Source organism: Alosa pseudoharengus, unplaced genomic scaffold (assembly GCF_046254945.1).
Source record: "Alosa pseudoharengus isolate Yale_2024_CS ecotype anadromous, Long Island Sound unplaced genomic scaffold, YU_APseudo_1.1 YU_APseudo_1.1_scf_1, whole genome shotgun sequence".
Lineage (NCBI taxonomy): Eukaryota > Metazoa > Chordata > Actinopteri > Clupeiformes > Clupeidae > Alosa > Alosa pseudoharengus.
The window spans coordinates 41,139,147-41,166,540 of NW_027468564.1; the positions used below are offsets into that span (position 1 = coordinate 41,139,147).

The 27,394-nt window shown below is 41.8% G+C and overlaps 1 protein-coding gene across 1 annotated transcript in view; it reads right to left on the reverse strand.

Annotated features, from left to right (window-relative positions):
* The window catches only part of LOC143128085 (NACHT, LRR and PYD domains-containing protein 3-like), a 43,916-nt gene extending 21,390 nt beyond the window's left edge, over window positions 1–22,526 (reverse strand). Inside the window, exons 1-9 of the mRNA XM_076289760.1 lie at window positions 22,279–22,526; window positions 22,159–22,182; window positions 20,461–22,063; window positions 18,860–19,033; window positions 17,253–17,426; window positions 16,279–16,452; window positions 15,598–15,771; window positions 14,969–15,142; window positions 10,280–10,326 (exon numbers count right to left, since the gene is read on the reverse strand). Coding sequence (XP_076145875.1) covers window positions 10,280–10,326; window positions 14,969–15,142; window positions 15,598–15,771; window positions 16,279–16,452; window positions 17,253–17,426; window positions 18,860–19,033; window positions 20,461–22,063; window positions 22,159–22,182; window positions 22,279–22,510 — 2,776 coding nt within the window. The 5' untranslated portion in view covers window positions 22,511–22,526. The remainder of the gene's footprint in view (window positions 1–10,279; window positions 10,327–14,968; window positions 15,143–15,597; window positions 15,772–16,278; window positions 16,453–17,252; window positions 17,427–18,859; window positions 19,034–20,460; window positions 22,064–22,158; window positions 22,183–22,278) is intronic.
* Between the last annotated feature and the right edge of the window lie 4,868 nt (window positions 22,527–27,394).

Below are 27,394 nucleotides of genomic sequence, written 5' to 3' on the forward strand. Positions count from 1 at the left end.
TCCCTCTTTCTTTTTCTATTTTTAGTCGCCAACAGACGGCAACTCACTACTCGTAGGCCTATCTGCTCGCCCAGCGCTTACGGCGCCCCCACTCCCTCTTCTATGTCAAAATTCTAGATAGAATCTTATGAGATAGGGCGCCTACTCTAGCCTGTTAGTCCTCTAAAATGTTATAGAACATTGAGAAAATTTTGAAATGATTTAGAAACGGACAGCAGTAGTTACATATAGAAAATACCAAATATATTATTTTTTTACCATTGCTTTAGCGCCCCTATGCACCGCATATAGCACATACCCACTTTTTGCGCCACTGGATGGTGGAGGTTATTGTCCAATGTTTATAACAATACAGGCATAAGTGGTTCAGAGAGTGTTGATGAGTGTACATATTGTTGTTGTGGATAATACAGTGAGATTTTTAAATGTTAACAGTTGTATTGTAACCTGACTCCGGCAGATGGATTTGCTCCGCATATACATCTGGGAACTTTTCATTGAAGAACTTTTGGGAAGGGGCGGACATACTGGTTAACTGATTGGATAAACCATCTGTCTATCACCACCTTTGTTGGTTATCGACGGGCCAAATCAACCAATTAGATGAACAAAGTATTCTTCTAATGCCGTTTAACATACAATTAAGTTAGGTAACGTGACAAACGTTAAGATGTTTTAACTTACCATTTATGAACCTAATCAACGACAATTCCCATCAAGTTTTCACGGTAGGCCCTACACTTCTGAAGATAGTATATTCCTCCATTATGAACTGGAATCAGCCGTGGAGGATGTCTGTGTCGTTCATTCCTCCCAGCTGCATGGCTGAGACTCATAGCTTCACAGTTTACCCAGGAATACTTTCTAATTTGAATAAAACTTGCGCGATAGCTATGCTCATCTCTGTGGATGCCGTCATGTTGTTCGTTGCGTCACACCTCAACCCGCCTCAAAGCCAACGCTGATTGGACGTTCGTTTGGTGAACTGCTCCAAATTTTCTTTAACGGAAAGTATCCAGACTGATCTGCGAGTGAAACCCTGAAGCTCGCGAGATCAGGATGGTCTCACGAGGCTAGTTGTATTGGTGAATAAACTCTTTTGAGAGGTGGATAAACTCTAATAAGAGATGGATAAACTATTTTCTGAAATTTCGGAAGTGGAAACTGGGTTTACTGTACTGTAGTAGGCTATGCCTACTGTATTAGTCCGCACGAAGTTTGTGAGGTCAGACAGACAGTTGACAAATGGCGAGTGAACAGCGTGTGTGCAATAGTGTGGAGTTTCTCTTAAAGAACTCATTCGAAAGACTTGAGTTTGTAGTTAAATTAGCTATCAAAGACCTAGGACCTGATCAGCCTGACATTAACATCATATACTAACAAAGGACAAGCTTCGGTCATTTAATCGGACATTTTCATGTTCGTGGTAGGCCATATGTCTGATAAGAAGCTCTGGTTGTCCTGAACGCAATAAAATGTTCTGTTTTCCATGCCTGCTTTTCCGATCTTCTGGGGGACAAGGGGATGTTTGGAGTACGCTAGTGTAGGTGTGTGTGACATGAAACATTTTTCAGAGAAGGCAAAAAACATGAGGCTAGCATCTGAGTTGTGCAAATTAGCCATGCTGGGGAAAGCTAATATTGCAGCACAACTCGATGAGGGCTACAGTGTATATATATATCAGAGGAGGCTCCTTCATTGAGGAAAGGGAGGAACACCCTCCCTAAAATTTCAGAGAAAAATAAAAAATATATAAAGTGAATTACTAATCTGATAAATTACTGTTAATATTACTATTTTTAACACTTTGAATGAACAAAATCATTCCCCTAGGTCAAAATGCCAACAGCACCCCTTATCGCAATTGAAAATTACTGTATAGAGGAGCTTCCTCCTCAAGCCCCTCATTGAAGTCCATTATAAACGGCTCTGACCCCAGCGGCTCGTGAATCACGTCGTTTTCAATGGCCAAGGGAGGAAGCTCCTCCGTACAGTAATTTTCAATTGCGATAGGGGGTGCTGTTTTTAGCGGCAACGGTGCAAGAACGTTATCTGCAGTCATACAGCTAAGAATCTTGTGTTGAACGGAAAGCTTGTTTTTTGCTCGTGAAATAAACAGTACAATGGAATCAGAGGACAATATCCATCTTTTATACATTCAAATACAGTGAGAAGGTTAGGATCAAAGCAGGAAGACATGTTCCAAAAATTCCTATTCCAAAAAAAGATGGTAAGGCTAGTGTAGGCTGCTGAATGCTACATAGTATAACAAATGGCTAACTGGTAACGTTAGCACAGAAAACAATCAGCTATAGCCTACAGCTGCTGGCCTGTCACAAACGTGGACAGTTAATTTGGTGATAGGCTAAAACATTTTTGGATAGTTATGCGTTGCTATAATCATCCAATTTATGCCTTAACTAAACAATTGTTAAATAATGTTCTTGTTGTTAATATGTTATTGTTACTAACTGTATCTTTGGATGGTAACATTGTTAATGAATGTTTCAGACCATGATGCATTCCTGTAATGACGTCTTCAGTAACATTTGCCTTTTGAGTATAAATTCTCACTTAGCTTACAACCTGTCTTTAAATTATAGCGATTTGGCTTTAAAATGCTACATAGTACTGCTGCTATAAATGTGTCGGGGTAGGTGGCCTACATCTATTCACATATTGCCACTAACACCAATCAAGCGGACATTCCTTCCTCCGTTATTTTTTTAACCACCGGCCGCCACTGATATATATTTTACCATCGCTTTGGCGCCCCTCCATGGAGCTGCGCCCCTATGCGCCGCATATAGCGCATACCCACTTTTTGCGCCACTGCAAAAACACACAAACACACACACACACACAAGACTCACTCACACAAACACACACTGACGCAAACAGACGGACACACAAATAGGAAATCACACAATCACAGATAAACACGGTCATAAAAGTGCAGACGTGCATGCACACACACACACAGACAGATACAAATACACACACACACGCACACACACACACACACACACACACACACATACACACAGTAAGCAGCAAACAGAAACAACAGAGGGGTGGGTAATGCTGCACATAACTAATTTGTAGAAGTTTAGCAACAGACAGTAACCAAGTGGGCGGGACTTCATGTTGAAAAATGACCAAGATGACAAGAGGGCCAGTGCCTCCCTTGGTTCCCTCCCCCAAACTGTCAAAAGTCAACCCAGGCGAGCAAAGCTGTACTTCAAGAGAGCGAGCAGAACTCATCTTGGAGAGTGTATGGCCCCCTAGTGGTTGTTTTGTGCACTCACAGCTGTTTTTTCTTCACTCACTGCTGTGTCTACACGTGTGAATGAATATTATTTGCTTGTGAGGATGTTTTATTGAGCTTGTGAGATATGGCACTATTATACCACCATAGACCTCTGTCCACTTCAAACAATCTACTCCACACGCTGTCAGAGGAGGACTGAGTCCATCATCAAGGATGCCAGCCACCCAGCTCACTCCCTCTTCTCTCTGCTTCCCTCTGGTAAGCGCTACCGGAGCATTAGCACCCACACCACACCATTCAGAGACAGTTTTTCTCCACAAGCTGTCAGAATCGTAAATGGTCAGTGACTGAACAGTTCCTTCCCTTTATTGCCCACATGTGCTGCCTTATTTCTTTTATGTACGCAAGCTGCCACCAGGGGGTGCGCAAGATAAAAAAATGTAATGGCGGTCTGGTGTAATTATGACCGCAGCGCAGCGAAGCGTCGGTCATATAGGTTTAGTCAGAATTTTTTTTTCTTTTTTTTTTTTTTCTTTTTCGCATGCCCAAATTTCCGTCAATGAGTCCCGGGACACTGAAAGACCGGGGTACACGAAACTTGGTGGGCATGTAACCCCACATGGATAGCATAGAACCATCGTTTTTCGTTTTGATCTGTGGCCCCCCCGCTGGACTGGACCCCCCAAATGGAGGGTAGGGCAGACACAGTTTTCTGTGAATATCTCGAAAACCGTAGGGTTTAGGAGGACCATTTTTTTTTGTATGTTGATCTCAAGGGGCCATGTAAACCCATTCCATAACCACTCATTTCATGTATAGCGCCACCTAATTAAACACAAAAAAGTAAAAATGAGGTGTTGTAATTGAAGGTATCTGTGACCTAACATAGTCAAAACTGCACGAAATTGGAAGTGTAGGATCATTATGACACCATCTGTATGCATGCCAAGTTTTGTGGAGTTCCGTTCATGGGGGGCCACACAATAAATTAATTTATGTTACTATACACCAACTGGCCTGTAGGTGGCCGGAGACAGTTTTCTGTGAATATCTCGAGAACCGTAGGGCCTAGGAGGTCCACCTTTTTTATGTATGTTGGTCTTAAGGGGGCATGTCAACCCATCCCATTACCACTTATTTCATGTATAGCGCCACCTAGTTAAAAATTAAAAAGCAAAGAATTAGGTGTTTTCATCACAATATCTCTGGCTGACAAGGTCAAAACTGCACGAAATTAAAAGTGTAGGATCATTATGACATCCTCCGAATGCATGCCAAGTTTTGTGTACTTTCGTTCATGGGGGGCCTTACAATAAAATAATTTATGTGTTCATTTAGTGACATACACCAACAAGGATTCCCGGGACACTGAAAGACCGGGGTACACAAAACTTGGTGGGCATGTACCCCCACATGGATAGCATGGAACCGTCATTTTTCGTTTTGATCTGTAGCCCCCCCGCTGGACTGGACCCCCCGAAAGGAGGGTAGGGCAGACACAGTTCTCTGTGAATATCTTGAGAACTGTAGGGCCTAGGATGACCATTTTTTTCCGTATGTTTGCCTCCAGGGGTCATGTTTACCCATTTCATGTGCACACATGTGCACAAACAGATACACACACACACACACATACATTCACAGTAATCAAACATATGACACATACTCACACAGTAGACATATGTACGCTTGCATGCACAGGCACATACGCAGGCACACACACAAGCACGCACACACACACACACACACCACACACACTCACACACACACACACCCACACACATAACATAAACATAACACAAACAATCAAGAATTTCTCAGAATTATGAACAGGCAAGATGGAGGTGGGGTTGTATAAAATTAATTTTACATGTGAAATCTATGAACTAATCATGTTTTGGTACTTGTTGTCTAGCAGATACCAATAATTGAGTGTGGATAATGCAATTTAGTGAGACAGTTAGAATCATATAGGCCTTTCAGCGTGATTTCTTTTTGTGGAAAAAATGTGCTGGACTGGGCGGCGGTCATATTTTGTACCGCTCTGCGGTACATCTAGTATTACACAATTACAGTGCTGTTTTTTTAAGTGGGATTTTTCCATACAATAAAAAACATGAACAGTAAACATTTCCGTAGTAATCCCTTTTATTTTAAATCAAAAAACTATAATTTATTAGTTTTTGATAGAAACGTAGAAGAAGACAGCTGCTGTCCTTTTCTACACACTGCTCTTCTTCTACGTTACTGCAGGCTAGCTAGGCTATATGCGCGCCAACTCGTTTCATTCATTCCTTATATATTATATATAAATATGCTTAACTGGCTGAAATCAGGGAAATTGTCAAGCGGGACGTCTTATGATGAAGTTGTTAGTCACGAAGGAGGAGAAGGACCAAGAGAGAGTGAGGATTTGGAGGCAACAGAGACGGAGAAAATAGAGAAAGAAAATGAGCGGGAGTCAGACGATGCGCCGGAGGAAACCGAAGAGGAGGGAAGGAGATGGCAAAAAAGAGCTGATGAGGGTGAACACCAGACGGGGGAAAAAGAAGGAAATATGATGACAATTATCTGGGTCTGGGCTTCACTTGGATCGGCGATACAGATTGCCCACAGCCTCAGTGCGTGGAGTGCAGTGAGGTTCTAGCAAACAGCTGTCTGAAGCCGTCTTATCTCCGTCGTCACCTGCACACGAAACATGGCAAGTCAAAAGCCCCTTACATTTTTTAAAGCAAAGTTGGAGGAGTTGCAGAAAAGCCAAAAACAAATGCAGTTTCATTCATCCGTTGGGTCTATGAAAGACGCATTACGGGCTCAGTTACAGAGTAGGGAGAAAGGGGCTGCCGCACACAATTGCCGAAGACGTGTGTTTGCCAGCGGCCAAAGAGATGGTGAAGTGTATGATTGGAGAGAATGAGGCAAAAAAGTGGGACATGATTCCTGTGTCCAATAACACTGTGTCGCGCTGCATTGATGCCACAGTCTACAGATGTTGCAAATCTGGCCAATCTTCTTTTGTATGTCCGTTACCTTTTTGAAGGAACGGTACAAGAAGATTTTTTTGTTCTGTCGGCCCTTGCTACCCGAACAACAGGACAGGAAATCGTTGATTTAATTGACATTTTTATGAGGACCAATGGGATGGACTGGGAGCGCTGTGTGGGAATTTGCACAGACGGGGCCAAATCAATGACGGGGAAACACACGGGGGTTATAGCTCATATTAGGACAGTCTGTCCATCCATCAGCTGGTTACACTGCAGTATTCACAGAGAGGCCCTCTCAGACAAACATGAAGAAAAACATGCCAGCTGATCTACTTGCAGTGCTGAACAACGCAGTCAAACTGGTGAACTTCATTAAAGCTCGTCCACTAAATTCAAGAATATTCACACTGTTATGTAATGAGATGGGCAGCGAACACAAATCACTGCTGTCCCCCGGCAAAGTGCTGACAAGGCTCTTTAAACACCGGCACGAATTGCAGCAGTTATTTTACTCTACAAAAGCATCATCCAACCCACCCTGCTGTACTGCTCACCCTGTTTTTACACAATGCCAACCACCACCTGCAAAAACAAACTCACTAAAATCACACATATTGCCTCCAAGATAATCAGTCTCCCCACACCCAGCCTATCAGACATGAATGACACAGCCATCACACGCCTAGCACATACAATAGCAGCTGACACAGACCATCCCCTGAATCAATTCTTCACACTATTCCATCCGGCCGCAGATACAGAACACTGAACTGGACTAAAGCCATTTTCAAAAAAAGTTTTGTCCCCACTGCCATCACATTGCTGAACAAGCTGTAATGCTGCCACCACCACCTCAGCTGCTTGTAGTTCTCACACTGGATGTGTCTATGTGGGTGTCTTAATGTGATGTGTCTTTTTGTGCTGAATGAGGATGGGTAATGCTGTGTGGAGGAGATATATGTCACAGGGGTGGATGGGATATATGTGTTACATGTTTTTATATGCTGTGTGGATGAGATATGTCACAGGGGTGGATGGGATACATGTGTTACATGTTATATTTGTTTTATATGTGTTGCTGTGCTATGGACATGAAAGAAGATGTGTGGAAATGATTATTCCTATGGGACAACAAAGACTCTATCTATCTATCATTTGTTGTATTGAGAGGATGATTGGCTGTGATCTGCCATCACTCCATGACCTGCATGACTCCAGGACTCTGAGGTCATCCCTTAGTTATGCTGCTACAAGCCTATAGGCTGCCAGGGGCCTCTCATGTGTCATGCTGTACAAGTTCTCCTTCCTCCTGTCTCTGCCATCTCTCTGATGTCTGGCTACTGTAACATGATGTTTTAACCCACAGTGGAATTTTCTAAATTTCCTTTACAGGAATGTTCAAATCAGACAAAGCATTGGCTATAGTGCAAGAACAAACAAGATGGTGTAGTAGCCATGTTAGCACCAGAATATTACTGCCCAGCACCTAAGAGTCTAAACAGACGCCATCATGGCACCACACCTGTAAAGCAGCAGGGAATGCCATTCAATACTTCACCAAGGTTGTCATCACTAGTCCACTGCTCTACATCTCTCCCCTCCATTCCCTATGTACAAATGTGTGTTTAACATTCACCAAGGTTGCCATCAGAGTCTGAAACTGGATCACAGTGACTTTTTCTTTCTACGTTTAGTCCCTCAGTCTTGTGTTGTGCTGCTCTGATCTTTCCCCTTCATTCCACACTCACAACACTCCAACTTTCCTCCAACAAGTTCAGTACAGTCAGACACTGTATCAATTAAGGAAAGTATTGTTCAGGAGAAATGTATGTGTGTGTGTGTGTGTGTGTGTGTGTGTGTGTGTGTGTGTGTGTGTGTGTGTGTATGTTTATGTGTGTGTGTGTGTGTTTGTGTGTGTGTGTGTGTGTGTGCGCATGTGTGTGTGGCATGTGTTTATGTGTTAGTGTAAAGGAGTGCGCCCGAGCGGATGGTGGGTCAGACTGAAGGATGTACAAATGCTGCGTTGTAGTCAAAAGGCTTTTCTTTTATTATTATTTTTTTTTTTTAGGCTGCCGGCAGGTTAATACAAAACAAAACAATGATGACAAACAAACAAACACTTAGTCAAAACAAGAAATAAACACAGGGACAATGCCCACGCATAACTAGGCCTACCTCTGAGGTCCTTTGGCATGACCTCTCGCTACAGAGGAGTCTCTCGTCTGAGCTAAACAGCCCCCATTTAACCCACAGGTCTCAACCATGTAACCATATAAATCAATTAACACATAGGCATCATATTTTGGCCAACACAACATCCAAGCAATACACATTACTAAAAACATTCATGTGCCCTTACGATCATGCTCAATAAAACCTCATTAAGGAAACAAATATAAACCGTCTAGACACCCCTGCTCCAATGAGCGCTTCTCACTTCAAAGCGCGAACAGAATGCATAAAAGTTCTCCATGCCCCGCACCTCGGTTTGCTCCCCATACCCGGAATAACAGGGGTGTGGCAATTAACAACCTAGGGAGGGACCTGGCGCATTGTCTAAAAATCGCTATCATACACCACCTAAACCTGGTCAGAAGTCAATGGCGAGTTGTTCATATGCTATTTTAAGAGTGCATGTCAACAGTCATATTGGCAGGTGCACGCACCATCCTTCTATCATTCATGAACGCACACCAGCGCACGTCCATGCAAAGCATTACAAATTGCACGATTACAATGGTAAACATAATTAGAATAAAGATATTACGAAATACTGTACATCTCATGATGAGTAGTTATTCACCATCATTTGCAAATTGGTAATGACGGTTAAAAGTGATAGGGGAGAGGCGAGAGACACGTATGGAGCACAGCTGAAGACGCACTGTCACGAGATATAAGCAACTCCTCTGCAGGATAAATGTTGTTTTATTCAGTCATTTGAGCAACATTAAGTGTTGCTTTTTCCAGCCTATGTTTTTGATGGTAACCCATTGTCAGTCAATAGTGAAAGTAACTGCATATAACTGTCTTGTCGTTGACTGACTCCTTGGTGAAGTTAGTTTCACTTTGCCAATGAGTTCAAATAATAGACGAGTGCAAATGCGTGAAGGCTATGCTAGGTTTTAGTAAAGCATGGTTTAAGAATGACTATTCCATACGGTCTCGCAAGCAGCCTCCTTCAAATGCGCCGTTGAATGCCAAAATACCGATGCATTTATTTGACATATCGCGCGTTGCGCCGTTAAAGGGAATGACATATGTCATTCTCATTGGTTTAAAATGATGTTACGCCCCAAACACACCCATATGACTGATTAAAAGACCTAGGAACACCTTGTTATGCCATGCGCTCCACTTTTGAGAACGAAACCCCTCCCAATGTGAACTGGACATCCTACTAAATTTGAATAGACTTTTGACGAGTGACGATGCACTTTAGAATGTCATGTTAGGGCCCAGAATATGCTACAGTCGGCCCGACGCATATTGCGTCTTCATTTCCCGTACATACACTCACCTAAACAAGTTCCCGTGTGGAATTACCTTTGCTTTTAGACACACAGCAGGTCTAGAACACACACACACAACTTCACATGTCCCCAATCAATGTTACAACCAGACACATATCGTATACATAAGCTTTCATATTAATTTCAACAAAAGTCATTGTTTGTGCTGCAGCGGGAAAACTGCCTTTGTCCGTGACAGATGTGCTGCACTCTGTCACAGTTAGAGAGAGACAGGGCCTTTCTGAAACTACTAAATTACTTCTCCCTCTCCCTAGCCACTTGCACTTCATTTGTGCGTTCACATGGAGGGTCCACCATATTAAGGGCCATCATCTGAAATCAATTACTGTCAAGTGGTAGTGTTCTAAACCCTTCAGTGAGGGTGCTTCCCACCAGATTGCACTCTGGGTAGGGATACGTTGCACGAGAGTGAGTCACACACACACACATTAATGCTTCCATGTAAATCATGTGTACGGCTCTTTTTCAGGAGAAGTAAAATCACTCACATTTTCTGGGTCCTGGTTTAATCCTGAACTCTCCTCCATAGTCATACCTTAAGGGAAAGGAAGGGAAGAAAATACAGTTTTGACACAAAACTGAGTTTAGCATGTGAACTGAGACAGTAATATACTTCAGAGTCTGTATATCAAGCAGAATAAGTATATATACTCTTTTGACCCAGTGAGGGAAATTTGGTCTCTGCATTGAAGCACACAGTGAACACACAGTGAGGTGAAGCACACATTAATCCCGGCGCTTTATTATTACATTGTATTGCATTTTGTAGAAATATAGTGTAAGCCATGCATTGTTTGGAAATATTGAGATCTAGTATATCAATATAACAGACATCTGTACATGAAGTGGTAGCTTAAGCCATTAGTAGCCATGAAAAGTTTGGCGGCTGAAGTAGCCATTTAGGTTTTGGCTGAGCCGGCTAGCCAGCCAATGACTTCATCATCCAGCCATTACTCTCAAAACAAATGGTTTCGGGGTCTACTTTCACTGTGTCTTTGCCCACAGTGCAGGCTCTCTCTTCTGTTGTTGCTCCTGACCTTAGACAGGGGTGTGACCCAAACACAGATCATATACCCAGTTTCCACAGACAGGTTAGCAGGTGGTCCTGCAGTGTGAGCGTTCCTGCTGGAAGGACGCAGGACTGGACAGGACATGTGGTCGGGTGAGCTGAACCAGTTGGTGTAATAATGTGTAGTGTGTTTCAGGCTCTGTAAGTCTTTTGTCTATTTGTCCCCCTCTACAGAAGCTGTAATCTACAACTGCTGTTAGTCTGAGTCTCCGCCCTTCCCCTGTCTGCTCCTGGTTCCCACCTGTTTCCCAGCTCGGCATGTCAATCAACTTGATTCCAATTACTGCTCTTAGTCATGCAGGCAGGAACAGTCACGAGGCATGAGTTTTGCCTGTGTATCCCTGTCTGGCTTTGACCTCTACTTGAATGTTTCTGACTGTGCCTCTGCTTGTGTTCTGTTCTGCCAGAGGTTTTTTTTTTTGTCTGAGCTATTTTTGTGTTACACTTCTGATTACTGCTTTTGAAGAAGATTGGCCTTTTGTGTGTTTTTCTCTGCAGATTATTCTCTTAACCAGTGGTGGACTCAGGCTTTTTGAAGAGCAGGGGCATACAAACAAAAAAGGCACATATCTCACGACATGGGGCCCCAACCCCAAGCAAAAAGCTATGATGTATGGATGGAGTATGAGCAACTGGGCCCATGGGCAGAGACATGAAAAGGGCCCAGTCAACCTCAGAAAGTTCTTAACTCAGCTATAGGGAGGTTGAACATTTGAAAAATAACCCCTTAAATGAGGATTTCTGGCAGATTTGTGGAATGAAATGGACAGATTGAGATTTACAAATATGACATAACCATCAACAGATTTAATCTTTCTGTGAAAAAAGTTGCCAATTACAAAGCATGATTATTATACATGATTATCACATCACAGCATGAACTGTGTTATTTGACTGAGGGACTCCATTCAGATATCAGGGGTGAATAGCATAGCCCATGGTGTATAATTGAGGGGCCCAATTAAGACATTTCACATAACATAAGCCATGCTATTTGACTGAGTAAGTAGCCTACCTACACATTGGAATTGTGGCAGGTGCTGGTAGTGCTGATTGTGCAAAAATAACACCAATGTAGACGCTTCAAAAATATACAATATTGCAAGTAGGCTAGCCTATGTCAGCAACAAGCTGAAGTTTGTTGAATTTGAACGAGGAGATGTAAGCAAGCATACAGAGCAGAGGGACAGTGAGCAGCAACAGCTGGTGGAGAGTGTAGCCCAGTTGAGGCTAGGCCTACATGATAACATTAACTCAGTGGTGATGGAGCAGGTATGTGTGACATGCCATGCTGATGATGATGATGGTTATGATGACTTATTAATTGTGACTGATAACATAAGGCCGTCGCCCACTGCTGTGATCACAATAACAAATAGCGCAACATAAGAGATCATGTGCTCCATGGCTACCTCTGATCAGTCATTTGTCCACTTTCAGTGCTCCACGACACTTAGTTGAAAAGATATGTATATTTAAGGGTAATGCAAGGATTGTGTAGTTAATTAGGTGTACCCGACCGATTTGAGGGCCGCTTGGGCCAAATATGCCAGGGCTGATTTTTTGTCCCAGTCAGTCCCTGCTTTGGAACACTGTGATGTGGGGGCAGCATAGAGGGCACTCCATATTGGCACCCCTTTCCAATGGAAGGGCACACATAGGGAACGCCAATTATAGACCATTTTTAATGGACACCTTATAGACAGAATTATTGTTTGAAGTGGCACTATGGGGCACTGAAACATTTCTCATGTAAAGGTCAGTCAATAGGACATTTTTGAGGGCACTTTAGCACGTTTCTTACAACCATGGGGACACTGTTTAAAATATACAGCAAGAATAACACAAATCATTTACTATAATGGCCACCAGATGGTGCCATTTTACTGCACTTCGGGACTTTTTAGTACAATGGCGCCATCTGGTGGCCATAAAATATTTAATGTCTAAAATCCTAATGTGCCTGTGTTTAGAGCAGTGGTCGCCAACCCGTCGATCGCGATCGACCAGTAGATCTTTAGGACTTGCCCAGTAGATCCCGAGAATAACAGGACAATTAACAGTCACCAAATTCCCACATGTTCGCCAACGTTTACAGGGCGTAGCCTACATTTCAGCGTGGAATAGGATAGCGCATGATTTATGATTTATTCAAGACCTAGTGTAAAGGAGTTATTATTATCATTGTATAAAACATGTGTGTGTGTCTGTGCGTGGGTTTTGAGGAAATCAAGCTGAAGGAGATAGATGTCTGGCATCCTGTTTTTTTGTGTGCATCTGTACAATAAAAGACACTGCTTTTGGGCTGCAGGTTCAGAGACTGATGGTGAGGGGTTTCATACCTTTCACTAGCACTCTCTCCTCGTGGCGCCAAGAGTCTGTGAGCAAACCAATACTACGTGTTGTGGTTATTGTGTCTAATATGTTGAGGTAAATTCCATGACACCTAGCCATCATAATGCGAGAAATTCCTGCATACATTTACAGTGCTGTCTGATAACGTTAATCTAATAATGGAGCAGCGTGAATGCGGGACCGGACGAACCAACTTCTGACTTGAACCGAACGTAACCCCATTGCAGACACACGCGCACAGCACCACTTTGCAGGTGCGCTCTCTCTCACTCTCGCAACAGGACTTGTCACCGCTGAAGTTAAATTATGTTAGGTGCTTCTACAGTATATCAACTGCTAACTGACACAAAATAAAAAAACAAAAGTTTAGCGATCAGAAATTTGTTCTCCATTTGAAGAATGTAATCGATTGCGGACGTGCACAGACACGGAGTGCTTTGTAGGCCAACTCTTAGGTTACTTTCACTTTCTAGAGTACGCATTAATTAGTCCTACGTGAAAGATGCTTCATACAAAAACAGCGATCAAACATCAAATTTATCATGACGTATTGTCACAAACACTTACTCCAATTAGAAAATCAAAACCAAAATCATGTAAGTAAAGACTATGTTAAAGTGTTGTTATCTCATTGACGCCTGTATAAGGGGGTGGAGGATGTGATATTTTTGACCTGATACATTTGCCTAAATAAAAGGCCTTAAATTAGAAGTATTTTAGCTTTGATTTTCTTTTGACGCTTCAAGGTAGATCTTGCCTTTGTTCAGGGCGAGGTTAGGGATCTTGGGCTCAAAAAGGTTGGTGACTGGTTGGCTGGTTTAGAGCATAAAGAATGTGCAAAATGTCTGTGACGTCACCCATATAATAGGTTTAGAGGCACAAACAAGGGCGAAAGTATTTCCTGAACAATTATTCTTATAATCCATCTGGTCGATTTAAATTGTGGCGTATCATTAATGTACGTTTTTGAATGTCAAAATTCTGACTTTCGATATTAGCTGATCAGAAATCTGAGCAATCGACATCTCAGGACATGTCTTAGGACATGACAGTTTTCATAAAATTTCTCCACATTGCTCCACTGGATTTCTGTTGTATATGCCTTGCTGTATATCTCCTACAAAAATCTACTTTACTGTTATTAAAGTGAAATGGTTGCTGTCAAAATTCACCATCATTAGTTTGAGCACATTTTCAAAATATCATTTTTTGTGATGAATGGGAGTCAACGGGAGCCATACATCTCTGGCAAAATATTCTTTGGTCACCGCTAGTCTGATTAAGTGACACCGGTGTGTACTGGGGGCTAGACATATGAACTGATGCTCATTTTAGTATTTAAGTTTGTTTTATTGCTCTGTGTGCTGAGGATGTTACTCATGTATCCAAGATATTTATGTATTTCATTATTTACCTACAAATTGTTCAAAGAACTGAATAGAACTCCTTCACTGTCACTGTGTCACTACGTCACACTGAGTCACTGTGCTGTCTTAACGATCTGTTGCCTGCGTAGAGTATGGTGTGGTGTTATGAATTTTAGATCTGTAGAAGTGTGAACTATTCAGGAGCCTCATATGTGTGAACTGGGGGACTTTTACCTGCAGTACTTAAAGGTCCATGACATGCCCAGTTTAATATGTGGGAGGAGATCATGTGGAAACATGAGAATATCAGAACGGTCTCCAACAGGAGATACAAATGGATGACCAGCTATAACCTCATCAAACTCACATAAACACCCAGCACTCACCTGAAAGTCTCTAGTTTACAGTTGGGATCATCCAGTCTCTCTGTGAGCTCTCTGACACCTGAGTCTCCTGGGTGATTGTAGCTCAGATCCAGTTGTTTGAGGTAGGAGGAGTGTGATTTGAGGGCAGAGGACAAGAAAGAACAGCCCTTCTGGGTTATCAGACAACCAGACAGTCTGAAACAAAAGATCATCTTCCCTCATTATTAGAGAAGGGAAAAGCATTAAAAGGTACGCCATGCACTAGCAAATTCATTCAGTAATTATGACTGAAAATCCCATTAAAACATATTTAGGAAAACATACTTAACTAATAATAATCAGACATTTAGCTTTATGCAGGCAAAAGTATTTGATTTGAGGGCAGAGGACAAGAAAGCACAGCCCTTCTGGGTGATCAGATAACTTGAAAAAACCCACACATTTATTTTGAAAACAATCTACTGTATACCCACATAATACTGAATAGACGTACAGATAAATCACTAACAATATTGGAAGAAACATGGCTTGACTTTACAAAGGCATAGTTACATGTCTCAGCGTCATACAGTCATATTCAGATGTCACTGGCATTTCATCATGCACAAAGGGGAAAAGTAATATAATACTTTACATTCCTTATAACTGACCTCAGTGTCTCCAGCTTGCATTGTGGATCTCTTAGTCCCACACAGAGCAGCTCCACTCCTTCATCCTGCAGGTCATTGTCACTCATGTCCAGTTCTCTCAGATGGGAAGGTGTCCTCTGCAGCACTGATGCCATCATTTCACAGCTGGCTTTAGAGAGGTGACACTGATTTAGCCTGTTTAACAAATACAGGTGATGTAGGAGTAAGAAACATATAAGGGTGTTGGAAGGGAAAAGGATGTTTCTTTGGTTGATATAACATTTAATCTTCATTCCAGTAAAAATCAATAACAAAGCACATGAAACAAACTCAAAATATTTCCCCCTTGTCTGTGATGATTATCAATGGCCTGCCCCCATGCCCATGCTACAATTGATTGATGTCATTCACACCTCAGTTTGATTCCTGACCCTGGATGAGGCCACCACATGGATTTACATTTACATTTATTTAGCAGACACTTGTATCCAAAGAGATTTTATTACAAGGGGCATTCTCCCCAAGTGACTTGGGGTAAAGTGCCTTACTCAAGGGCACAACTGTAAGGCCACAACTTTTCAAGCTACTGCATGCTATCCCAGCATGGACCCTTTGGTCAAGGCTTTGAACTGGTTCATAGAACAAAAACGAAAAGAGATTGGCGGGGATACATAATATATTACATTACACTCTTCAACAGACCTCAGTGTCTCCAGCTTGCATTGCGGTTCTCTTAGTCCCACACAGAGCAGCTCCACTCCTTCATCCTGCAGGTCATTGTCACTCATGTCCAGTTCTCTCAGATGGGAAGGTGTCCTCTGCAGCACTGATGCCATCACTTTACAGCTCGTTTTGGAGAGCTTGCAGCGATTGAGCCTGTTTAGAAATGACAGTTGATGAACACAGTTGATACCTCATCATACATTGCAAAGAGGAAGTGTCTGCAAAAGTAGTTTTATAAAAAAAAGGTTGAATATTAAACTCATACAAACCAAATGGAGCCAGAGTGCTGAGGCCCTGTATGCAATATGTTTTGTGTTGTAGAATTAACCACTCAGGGTTATCACCCTTAGGGGGGGCTTCTCAACCTTTTCAATGCCCATGTAACAAGGGGGAGCTGATACTAGGCCCATATTTTTAAAATGAGCTGTCACCGGATTTATCTCATCCCCACATCTGATGTTGCTGCGGTATTCACTAATCCGTGTCCACAGGGGTCTAGATGCTCTACCAACATGGACACTTAATTAACTTAAATAAACACTACAAAGGTGGAATTGGAGGTTATGGGTCATGACACATTAAATCTTGAGGTGTTTTCCTGCTGTGCAGAGGTGTCAGGTGTGTATGTTTTACATTTTGTAGTAAAACTACATTGTGCACATTTACCACACCTATAGTTGCAATCAGGGATATTATGTGACTGGTATGTCCACTTGCAGACATTCCAAATCTGCGGTCAGATTCGATTATGTGCCAGTGTTTATTGAGACAAAGAAAGCAATAGAGGCAAATAGACAGACACAAATAATTTCTGAAAAGTTTATGAACTGTAATTGGACTGATTCACTGGGTGTGGGCTGTGCTGAACTTTGTAGGGCAGTAGGGCTTGATCAGACCTGACTGAGGGGTGATATTTCAGAGTGAAGAGGAAAGCATACTTGAGGGACACTGACCTCAGTGTCTCCAGCTTGCATTGTGGATCACTTAGTCCCAAACAGAGCAGCTCCACTCCTTCATCCTGCAGGTCATTGTCACTCATGTCCAGTTCTCTCAGATGGGAAGGTGTCCTCTGCAGCACTGATGCCATCATTTCACAGCTTGCTTTAGAGAGGTGACACTGATTTAGCCTGTTTAACAAATACAGGTGATGTAGGAGTAAGAAACATATACAGTAAGGGTGTTGGAAGGGAAAAGGATGTTTCTTTGGTTGATGTAACATTTAATCTTCATTCCAGTAAAAAACAATAATGAAGCAGGTGAAACAAACTCCAAATCTCTCCCCCTTGTCTGTGATGACTATGTCCTGCCCCCATGCCCATACTACAATTGATTGATGTCATTCACACCTCAGTTTGATTCCTGACCCTGGATGAGGCCACCACGTGGATTTACATTTATTTAGCAGACACTTTTATCCAAAGTGATTCTATTACAAGGGGCATTCTCTCCAGAGAGACGTGACATGAGGTTAAGTGCCTTACTAAAGGGCACAGCGGTGGAATTGAACCCACAACTTTTCAAGCTACTCTATGCTATCCCAGCATGGACCTTTTGGTCTTATCTTCATCAGTTCCCCATATGAGAGATCATGCTGAATCTCATGTTTTCAGACAGGGCATGCTGTAGGCCAGTCAACTCTTTCATTTAGGCATTCATATAAGTTCTGCCTCTCCTGTATGCGTCGCTCACCACATCAACGAATGGTGAACTCCATAGACTGCCATGCTCAAATATTAATGTTATTTGTTTGGCTTTTTATGGCTTAGATTTTGTAGAATTTATCGAGAAATAGACACAGTATATTTCAATGACCTAGTTATTGTAACCAGAAAATAAGTCTGAGGTTATTTGCAAGGTGTCTGCAAGCCAGTTTATGTTATGTTAGCAAACAAACTTCCCACAACTGCCCAAAAAGTACTGCTTGCTGGCGAAGTGCTGATTTCAAAATGTCTATCGAAAAGCAATATTCTCATGCAGGAACTATAACCAAAGTCCTTTTAGGCAAGTCCCTCCTCTCGGCGGCCATATTGCAACGCTTTTTGGGCACTCATTGGGCATCCATTTCGGCAGAAATGCGTGTGCGCAAGGCTTCACCACACCAATCTTGCTCCAGCGGTGAGATCACAACACATGATTGGCACGATGTCTTCACAACACACCACATTATTGGCTCAATGTATTCACAACACAGCACATGATTGGCTCAATGTATTCACATGTCGACGTTTTGCCGCGGAAGGGGTGTGATATGCGTAGACAACTGCCATATTGGCGTTACAAACTAAGCCTATGCATTTCTATGGAGGATTTTTTGAGTGTGTCTCCTCATTAGAAAGTCTCTGCTATAGCTATCAAATGACATGTGTGAGCATTGAGCTGACTCATCAATTGGTGGTCAGGGTTTTGCCCATGGCATTACATTTGCAAATTGATTTTCCTATTACATTGGCTTTAGTTAGACTTTGCTTTGTGCTTTGCCCTTTTTTTTCAAATTAGGGCCCCCGGTGTGTTAAAACATTTCTGCTCAAGGTAATCAATCTAAGACAAATAATTCACTTACCAAACCCTCCTAGAGACATTGACTGCAGGGAGCATTCTGTGGAGCCCTTCCTCTGACCTCTGGTATTTCCTCAGATCAAACTCCAGCTCTTCAGCTGACATCAGCAGCAGATAAGTCAGAGCTGAACACTGGGCTGGAGTCAGTTTCTTCTCCTCGTCTGCTGAGCTCATGTATCTGTGTAACATAAGAGATGCATATTTCTGAATATTCTTCAAATCAGAGTCAGGGATTATGGCAGGGTTATGTCTTGACCAAACAATGCTTTAAAAGTGATTAACAGAATTTTAAAATCAATTCTGAACATCCTACACCTCAAAGATGCTATTTGTTAGAATGAATTTAGATTAGGATTACAGATTTACAGTAATCCTACCCTGGTCACACAATTACCTCTGTAAGCATGAACTTCCTCATGTGAAAGTGGTAACTACTGGCTGCACTGCTTGCATACTACTGGCTGTTGTGTAATGCTCTATGCATTGGATTATGCATCTCTAGCTCTTTGTATGATTTTCATTTTTCTTCTCTATTTTGAAGTTGGTAATCATTTGGACACAATTTTAAATGTAGCATTGATGTAGCATTGATTTCACTGACTGTTGTGTAATGCTCTATGCATTGGATTGGGAGGACTGGTTAAAAACATCACAAGTTTTATAATCTAGTGTGCCATCACCAGACCATTCATTTTGTGAAGAGGGTTTGGGCACTCTCCATTGGGAAATGTTTCACATTGTAGTATTGTAATGGGGATAGACTTTGTCTTTAAACTTTAAAACCATTGGTCAGGGATCCCTAGAGTTACTTCCTATTCCGCCACTAACTTTTGTAAATTGATAATAAGCTATGTCAACAGTAAAGAATAGGGATGCACAGATTGTGAAATTAAGGGCCAATATCAATACCAATGTCAGGTAGTGTTCCTACCCGAACACAGGAAGTTGCTAGGTCAGTAATCACCTATAAAGGGCCACTCAGACAATGGCAGAAGTGTCTTTATAAGGTTATGTACCGCCAAAAAGATTTTAGAAATGTTATGTAACGGTAAAAATTGTGTAATTTCTTGCGTTGATTCTTACCTTCAAAAATGTGTGCTCATTCATGTGTAATTACTTCTGCCAACAAATCGTAGTATTATCGTAAGTGTAGAAAACTGCCATTTATAATACAGGCGGGAGCATAGATATTAGAAAGCTAGATACCGCACTGGGCTCCAGAACGTCCGTTAATATCGCCGCCATTTTGGTGGGGGCAGCAATAGACAAACAGGTGTTTCTGGTTGCCTCCAGCAAGATGACGGCCACGTTTACGCATGCCACCTAATATGCAGAACTCGACGGACAGTGCAGTATCTAACTTAACTATGGCCGGGAGAGTTGCCTGTATATGTATGGAGGGGCGTCTGGAGTCTGTAGTAAATCATGCTTGGAGTGTGTGTGTATGTGTGTGTGTGTGTGTGTGTGTGTGGGGTGGGGGGGAGGGGGGTCTGGAGTCTGTTGCAATATACCATCTCACCGCTATACACAGGAGAATTTCCCCCAAGAATTAACCCAAGAAATACACAATGTAGCTCTAAAGTTAAAGTTGATCTTGTTGATTACCTGTTGATTTCCTCAACTAGTGAATCATCTCCAAGTTCATTCAGACAGTGGAAGAGGTTGATGATCCGTTCTGGTGGGATGTTTTCACTGATCTTTTTCTTGATGTATTCAACCATCTTCTTGATGCTCAGTTGTCTGGCACCCAAACATGGCAGAACATCATTCAGGGGGAACTGGACTTCAGGCTCCAACATTGGAGCCAGTCCAAGAAGGAAGCGCACACAAAGATCAAATTGACCATTTTCACTTATTAAGGCCCTCTTCAAAGACATCTTGTACAGGTCAAACCTTGAGTTATTGACCAACCATCTAATCTTCTCCCAAGGAGTCTTGATAAAGAGATTCTTCTTATCAATTGCATGTCTGTGGAGCAAGTAAAGAGCTGCCAGGAATTCCTGTACACTCAGGTGCACAAAGCTGAATATGCTCTCTCCACTTATAGCACTTTCTTCTTTGAAGATCTTTGTACAAAGTCCAGCCTGCAATGTTCCTATATTTACATCAATCTCACACTTTTTCAGATCCTTCTCATAGAATATCAGGGTGCCCTTCTCCAGATGTTTGAATGCCAGTTTCCCAAGCTTAACAAGAAGCTGCCCTTTTTCCTCTGGGCTTATCTTCTCCTCTTGGTATTTCTTCATTCTGGTGATCTGAAAGACACTGAATTGTGCGTACATTTCAGTCAACGTTTTGGGCATTTCCTGGTGAGAGGCTCTTTGCTCTTTTCCCTTTGCTCCAAGCACCACGGCTGTGATCCGACAGAACACTGGGATGTGACACATAATGTAGAGGCTTCTTTTTGATTTTATGTGGGCTATAATTTGTTCAGCTTTCTCTGGAAGGACCTTCCTAAAATACTCCTCTCTGTGGCCTTCATTGAAGCCTTGGATCTCTGTCACCAAGTGGAAAAGGTCACACAGGTCCTTATTGGCTGCTGCTGGTCTCGTTGTTACCCAGATGAGTGCAGAAGGCACCAGTTTACCAGTAATTAGACTTGTTGTTAACATGGCAACTGATGATTTTTCTTTTGGGTCATATACATTGTTGTCCTTGTCATTGAAGTCCAGCTGGATTCTGCTTTCATCCAAACCATCCAACACAAAAAGAACTGTCTTTTTAAATTCCATGGCTTCGTTCAACTCTTCAAGTTCTGGGTAGAATTTAAGGAGAAGGTCAAATAGACTGTAGTCCTTTTTGTACAAGTTCAGCTCTCGAAATGGAAGAACAAAAACAAGCTCTATATATTTGTTCTCTCTGTCTTCTGCCCAGTCCAAGACAAACTTTTGCACAGCAACACTTTTCCCTACTCCGGCTATTCCCAAAGTCAAGACCTTTGTGACTGGTTTACCAGCATAGAAATGGTCAGTGAATATGTTTGACAACTTGACTGAGTTCATGGTCCCAGATAATGTTCTGGTCTCAATTTGTTTCAAGTGAATTGTTGACACTTCATGTGCACTGTTGACCCCCCCAGTGCGTCCTTCTACAATGCAAAGGTCAGTGTAGATGTCCTGTAGTTGTTCGTCTCCCAGCTCTTGACGTACAAGGAAATACTTATCTATTAAGATGGACTGAAGGCGATGCTTGAATGAAGATTTTTCCTCTGTTGGAGTGGAAATGTAAAGAGAAGAAAATGAATGGATGGGAGGATTTTATCTTAATGTGTGTAGTGTAGCATACTGTCTGAACATACGTTACCTTTATTTTGAGGTCTTGCATTCACTGACAGAGGAAGAGAGAAACAAAGAAATCACTACAAAAGCACAATATTTATTTATCAAGCTAATGTGTCCATTTTAATTCATATTTCATATTTACCTTTGCCTAGTTTCCTCTCCAAGTCTGTGACCAGCTGGTTGTTTTTCATGATCCTTAAGATCTTCAGCATGACGTCATCTGAGTCTTCACAGTACTTTTGTACCATTTGTTCCACTATGTCATCCCTGTCAGCTTTCTCCAGCTTACCCCATGGGATTTTATAGTTGTCCCTACAAATCGACTTGAACCTTTTGAGGTCGACATCAGACAGGTCATCCAATGTTTCTCGCATAAATTGGCGGATTAATGAAGGTTGAAGTGTGTTGCTCCCGCTGCCTATTGCACAAATACACATCAGTCAGTTATCTTGTGTACAACACTGAAGTCAAGACCAGGTGAACATGTGCTTTATCCCAGACCCTGAATTTAGAAAAGTCCCGAATAGCTAATTATTTGGGTCTTAATGGATTTATAGCATCCATTTCAGTATTTCTAATAATATTTTAAACAATGTTTACAATAATTCAACTTCAAATATTTTTCCAGTTTACAAAACTGTCATCTTACTAGGCATCATCTTGTTTGTTTGGTCATCTTGCCCAGCTGGTTGCTTTAGGTCATCCATCCTGTAAATCAAATCATGTTTAGGATTAGAGATGTACTTCATCAGTACTATGTGATGTGCATTTGTGTGGCATATTTGTGGAAAATTCATTATAAAACGTTGTTTAACATTATTATTATGTATAAATCATGCAAAGAATTATTGTGTCATAGTGCAAGTGATCAACCCATTCTTCATTTGAATAAATACATCAATCTGAACACTTTCTTTAGGCTACAGTACCTATATAAGCTTGTAGGCTAATTCAATTTTGTTTTTAATTATATAGCACAATTGTGTGCAGCCAAAATCAGCCCAATTAATTTGTGACTGATTTCAAGAAGTCTTTCCAAAGTGTTCCAAAGCCTGTAGCTCTTGTTTTTTGATGTTTAGCCAGATCAAGCAAGCAAGAGTGGAGATAACATTGGCTAATATGTTGCTGAAGTTCACTATAAGAGAGCTAAGAAATGAATGATATACACATACTGTATATGTGGTGTAGTCTTACCAATGTTTTAAATTGTTTCCTGTTAAATGTAACTATTGTATTGTTGTTATTTGTATGTCATTTTGGACAAAATTGTCTGCTAAATACCATAACCATATCCATGTATATGTATGAGGCATGGTGAGAGAGAGTCTGGATGAAGGGTTGCACTGTTGTTAAAGTCCAGAAGCTTCCAGTACCAATAATGTAGCCTGTTTTAGAGGAGGCTATTGATCACATTGGATTATCCCATGAATTAAAAAGGGCTGGTAGGATATTTATTACATGAGCAACTGTATAAGAAAACATTATCATGGCTACTCAATGATAGCCTTTATGGACCATATGTAGCGAAGGGAGAGAGCAGTGACCCCACCCGGTCTGGCACTAAACCTACAGCTTGACCGCAACGCCAAAAAGGCTGGGCCCTATCCAGCAGACCACCACTAGGGTTCCAGTGTGACTGATCACCGTGGTAAACCAGGAGGTCCAGGCCATGCTGGAGATTGAACCTGCTATTACCTGGCTTTTGTTCACTAGGGTTCAAGGCTGGTAAAGACTACGGCTGCTAGCTTTATTTCGCATCAGAAAATGGACTCTCTCTCTTAAGGAGGGGTGTGTGTGACGGGGCGAGTAGCCACCAGTGTTGGGAGTAATGCGTTACAAAGTAGCGTTACTGTAATTCCACTACTTTTAGTGGTAACGAGCATGTAACGAAGTATTTTTGTAAATCCAGTAACGCAATTACAATTACTGAAATTTCAAAGAGTTCGTTACTTGCGTTACTCTGTTGATCTTGAATGAACAACTGCAGACAAGATGCACATTTGCTGCTTTGTCTCCCGACCTTAGCTGTGTTTCCAGCTATTGTGTTTCATGTTTAGATTGCAGATGCATTCTTTACAGTTAATAGGAGCCTCCTCACATTCCTCCTTATTTCGGATTTATGCTAAAACACACAAGAGTGCATTACGCTACAATTTAAATGGGCATCTTAAAAGCCTTTTCCCTTTCGTTTCCATCTCGTAAGCTCCACTACAGTAAAAGTGCATTGTTGTTTATCTCCGCTCTTTTTCGCCTATTGCGCAAAAGCCTCGTTATTTAAATTTCTCATTCTTACAACATAGCCACGCCACAACACCAATAGGCTACGGTAGCCTATATATAGCCTTGGCACAAGCAAGCACACGTTTAACTCGAGAGGAAAATGCAGATTTCACTTACCAGATAAAGAAACCTCCAAATAGCCTACCGTACGTAACAGCGACTTGAGTTATTTGCACAGTAGGCTATGTTTACATCGGAATTGACGTCCATGGTGTTATGGATTCATTTGTCTGCGACGGAACATGCAACTTCTTTCTGGAACACCTTATCAGCTGAAGAGTAACCTTCTGCATAGTGCGCGACAATCCCAAACTCTCGGATGCATTAGAACTTATTTCGGTAGGTCAGCACTTGTGCAGCGCAGGCTTTTCCCAAACTGGTGGTGCTTAAAATGCTATATAATACAACTGTGTTCAAAGCAGGATGAGGATAACCTAAGGTTATGTGTGTGTGAGCAGACAATAACTGCTTTGAAAATAGGCCATTTAACATTGTTTCACATTACTTCCCATTGAACGAATTCCATGTAGCCTACAGAAGGATTGCAATAATAATGATAATAATAACTTATTACTATATTGCAGAAGGCAAGTAGTAGGCAAGCAGTAGGCAGTGTACTGTACATATCTATCAAACCACCAGATGGTGAGGGTGGCGCAAAACAAGGTCAGGGAGGCCTTCATGCATTGTAGAATGTTTTGTGGTCGGAAAAAGTTTGAGAACTCATGCACAAGGCTATTGATTTGAAGGCCCGTTGAAACTACAATAAATAGGTCCAAAAATTAGGTTTAGGCCTATTGTGTGTGTGACTGTTCAGTACTGTTCATATTGACATTTTAAAAGCAGACTTAAAAGTAACTCAAAAGTTACTTTCTCTAGTAACTAATTACTTTTGATATACAGTAATTGGTAACGTAATTGAATTACTTTTGAAAGAAGTAACTAGTAACTGTAACTAATTACTAATTTTCAGTAACTTGCCCAACACTGGTAGCCACCATCACGGCAGAGAGGCGCTGCCTACTATGAGAGACATTTAAATGTGTGCATGCTATGATTTCTGGGTTTTAATGATTATTTAGGCTGTTCATATACTTTTTGGTTATGCCAAAGTTTAGCAGATATGCTAAATCTTCAGTAGATGTTGTCTAGATGCGTATACTTATTTCTTGGCTGTATTAGCTTGTTTCTGTGGGTATCCTGAAACACCCCTGTGCTGCTATGATGCATTGGTTTGATCCAATTACAGGAGTGCAATCAGGCCCTATTTAAACTCATGACTGTAGGTGCTTGGGGGAGAGAGCTGCAATTTGAATAGGCGTAAGTCTTGAGAGCTCATCTCATGTGTGTAGCCCAAGTGACTAGCTGTGTAGTCAATTGCGCTCATCTTATTATGACCGCCGCGCAGCGCGCATGTGGCATATAGGTTTAGTCAGATTTTTTTTTTTTTTTTCGCATGTCCAAATTTCCGTCAATGATTCCCGGGACACTGAAAGACCGGGGTAGACGAAACTTGGTGGGCATGTAACCCCATATGGATAGCATGGAACCATTGTTTTTCGTTTTGATCTGTAGCCCCCCCGCTGGACTGCACCCCCCGAAAGGAGGGTAGGGCAGACACAGTTTTCTGTGAATATCTCGAGAACCGTAAGGTTTAGGAGGACCATTTTTTTTGTATGTTGATCTCAAGGGGCCATGTCAACCCATTCCATAACCACTCATTTCATGTATAGCGCCACCTAGTTAAACACAAAAAAGTAAAAATGAGGTGTTGTAATCGCAGGTATCTGTGACCTAACATATTCAAAACTGCACAAAATTGGAAGTGTAGGATCATTATGACACCCTCTGAATGCACGCCAAGTTTCGTGGAATTCCGTTAATGGGGGCCCACACAATAAATTAATTTATGTTACTATACACCAACTGGCCTGTAGGTGGCCGGAGACAGTTTTCTGTGAATATCTCGAGAACCGTAGGGCCTAGGAGGTCCACCTTTTTTTTTGTATGTTGATCTCAAGGGGCCATGCCAACCCATCCCATTACCACTTATTTCATGTATAGCGCCACCTAGTTAAAAATTAAAAAGCAAAAAATTAGGTGTTTTCATCACAATATCTCTGGCTGACATGGTCAAAACTGCACGAAATTGAAAGTGTAGGATCATTATGACACCCTCCGAATGCATGCCAAGTGTTGTGAACTTTCGTTCATGGGGGGCCTTACAATAAAATAATTTATGTGTACATTTAGTGACCGTACACCAACAAGGATTCCCGGGACACTGAAAGACCGGGGTACACGAAACTTGGTGGGCATGTAACTCCACATGGATAGCATGGAACCATCATTTTTCGTTTTGATCTGTAGCCCCCCCGCTGTACTGGACCCCCCGAAAGGAGGGTAGGGCAGACACAGTTTTCTGTGAATATCTTGAGAACCGTAGGGCCTAGGATGACCAATTTTTTCCGTATGTTTGCCTCCAGGGGTCATGTTAACCCATTTCATGTTCACACATGTGCATAAACAGATACACACGCACACACATACATTCACAGTAATCATATGTATGACACATACTCACACAGTAGACATATGTATGCATGCATGCACATGCACAAACACACATACGCAGGCAAACACACAAGCACGCACACACACACACACACACACACACCCACACACATAAACATAAACGTGTACACGCACACATGCACACAATTCAAGAATTTCTCAGAATTATGAACAGGCAAGATGGGGGTGGGGTTGTATAAAATGAATTTTACATGTGGAATCTATGAACTAATTATGTTTTGGTACTTGTTGTCTAGCAGATACCAGTGAGAATTGAGTGTGGCTAATGCAATTTAGTGAGACAGTTAGAATCATATAGGCCTTTCAGCGTGATTTATTTTTGTGGAACAAATGTGCTGGACTGGGCGGCGGTCATATTTTGTACCGCTCTGCGGTACATCTAG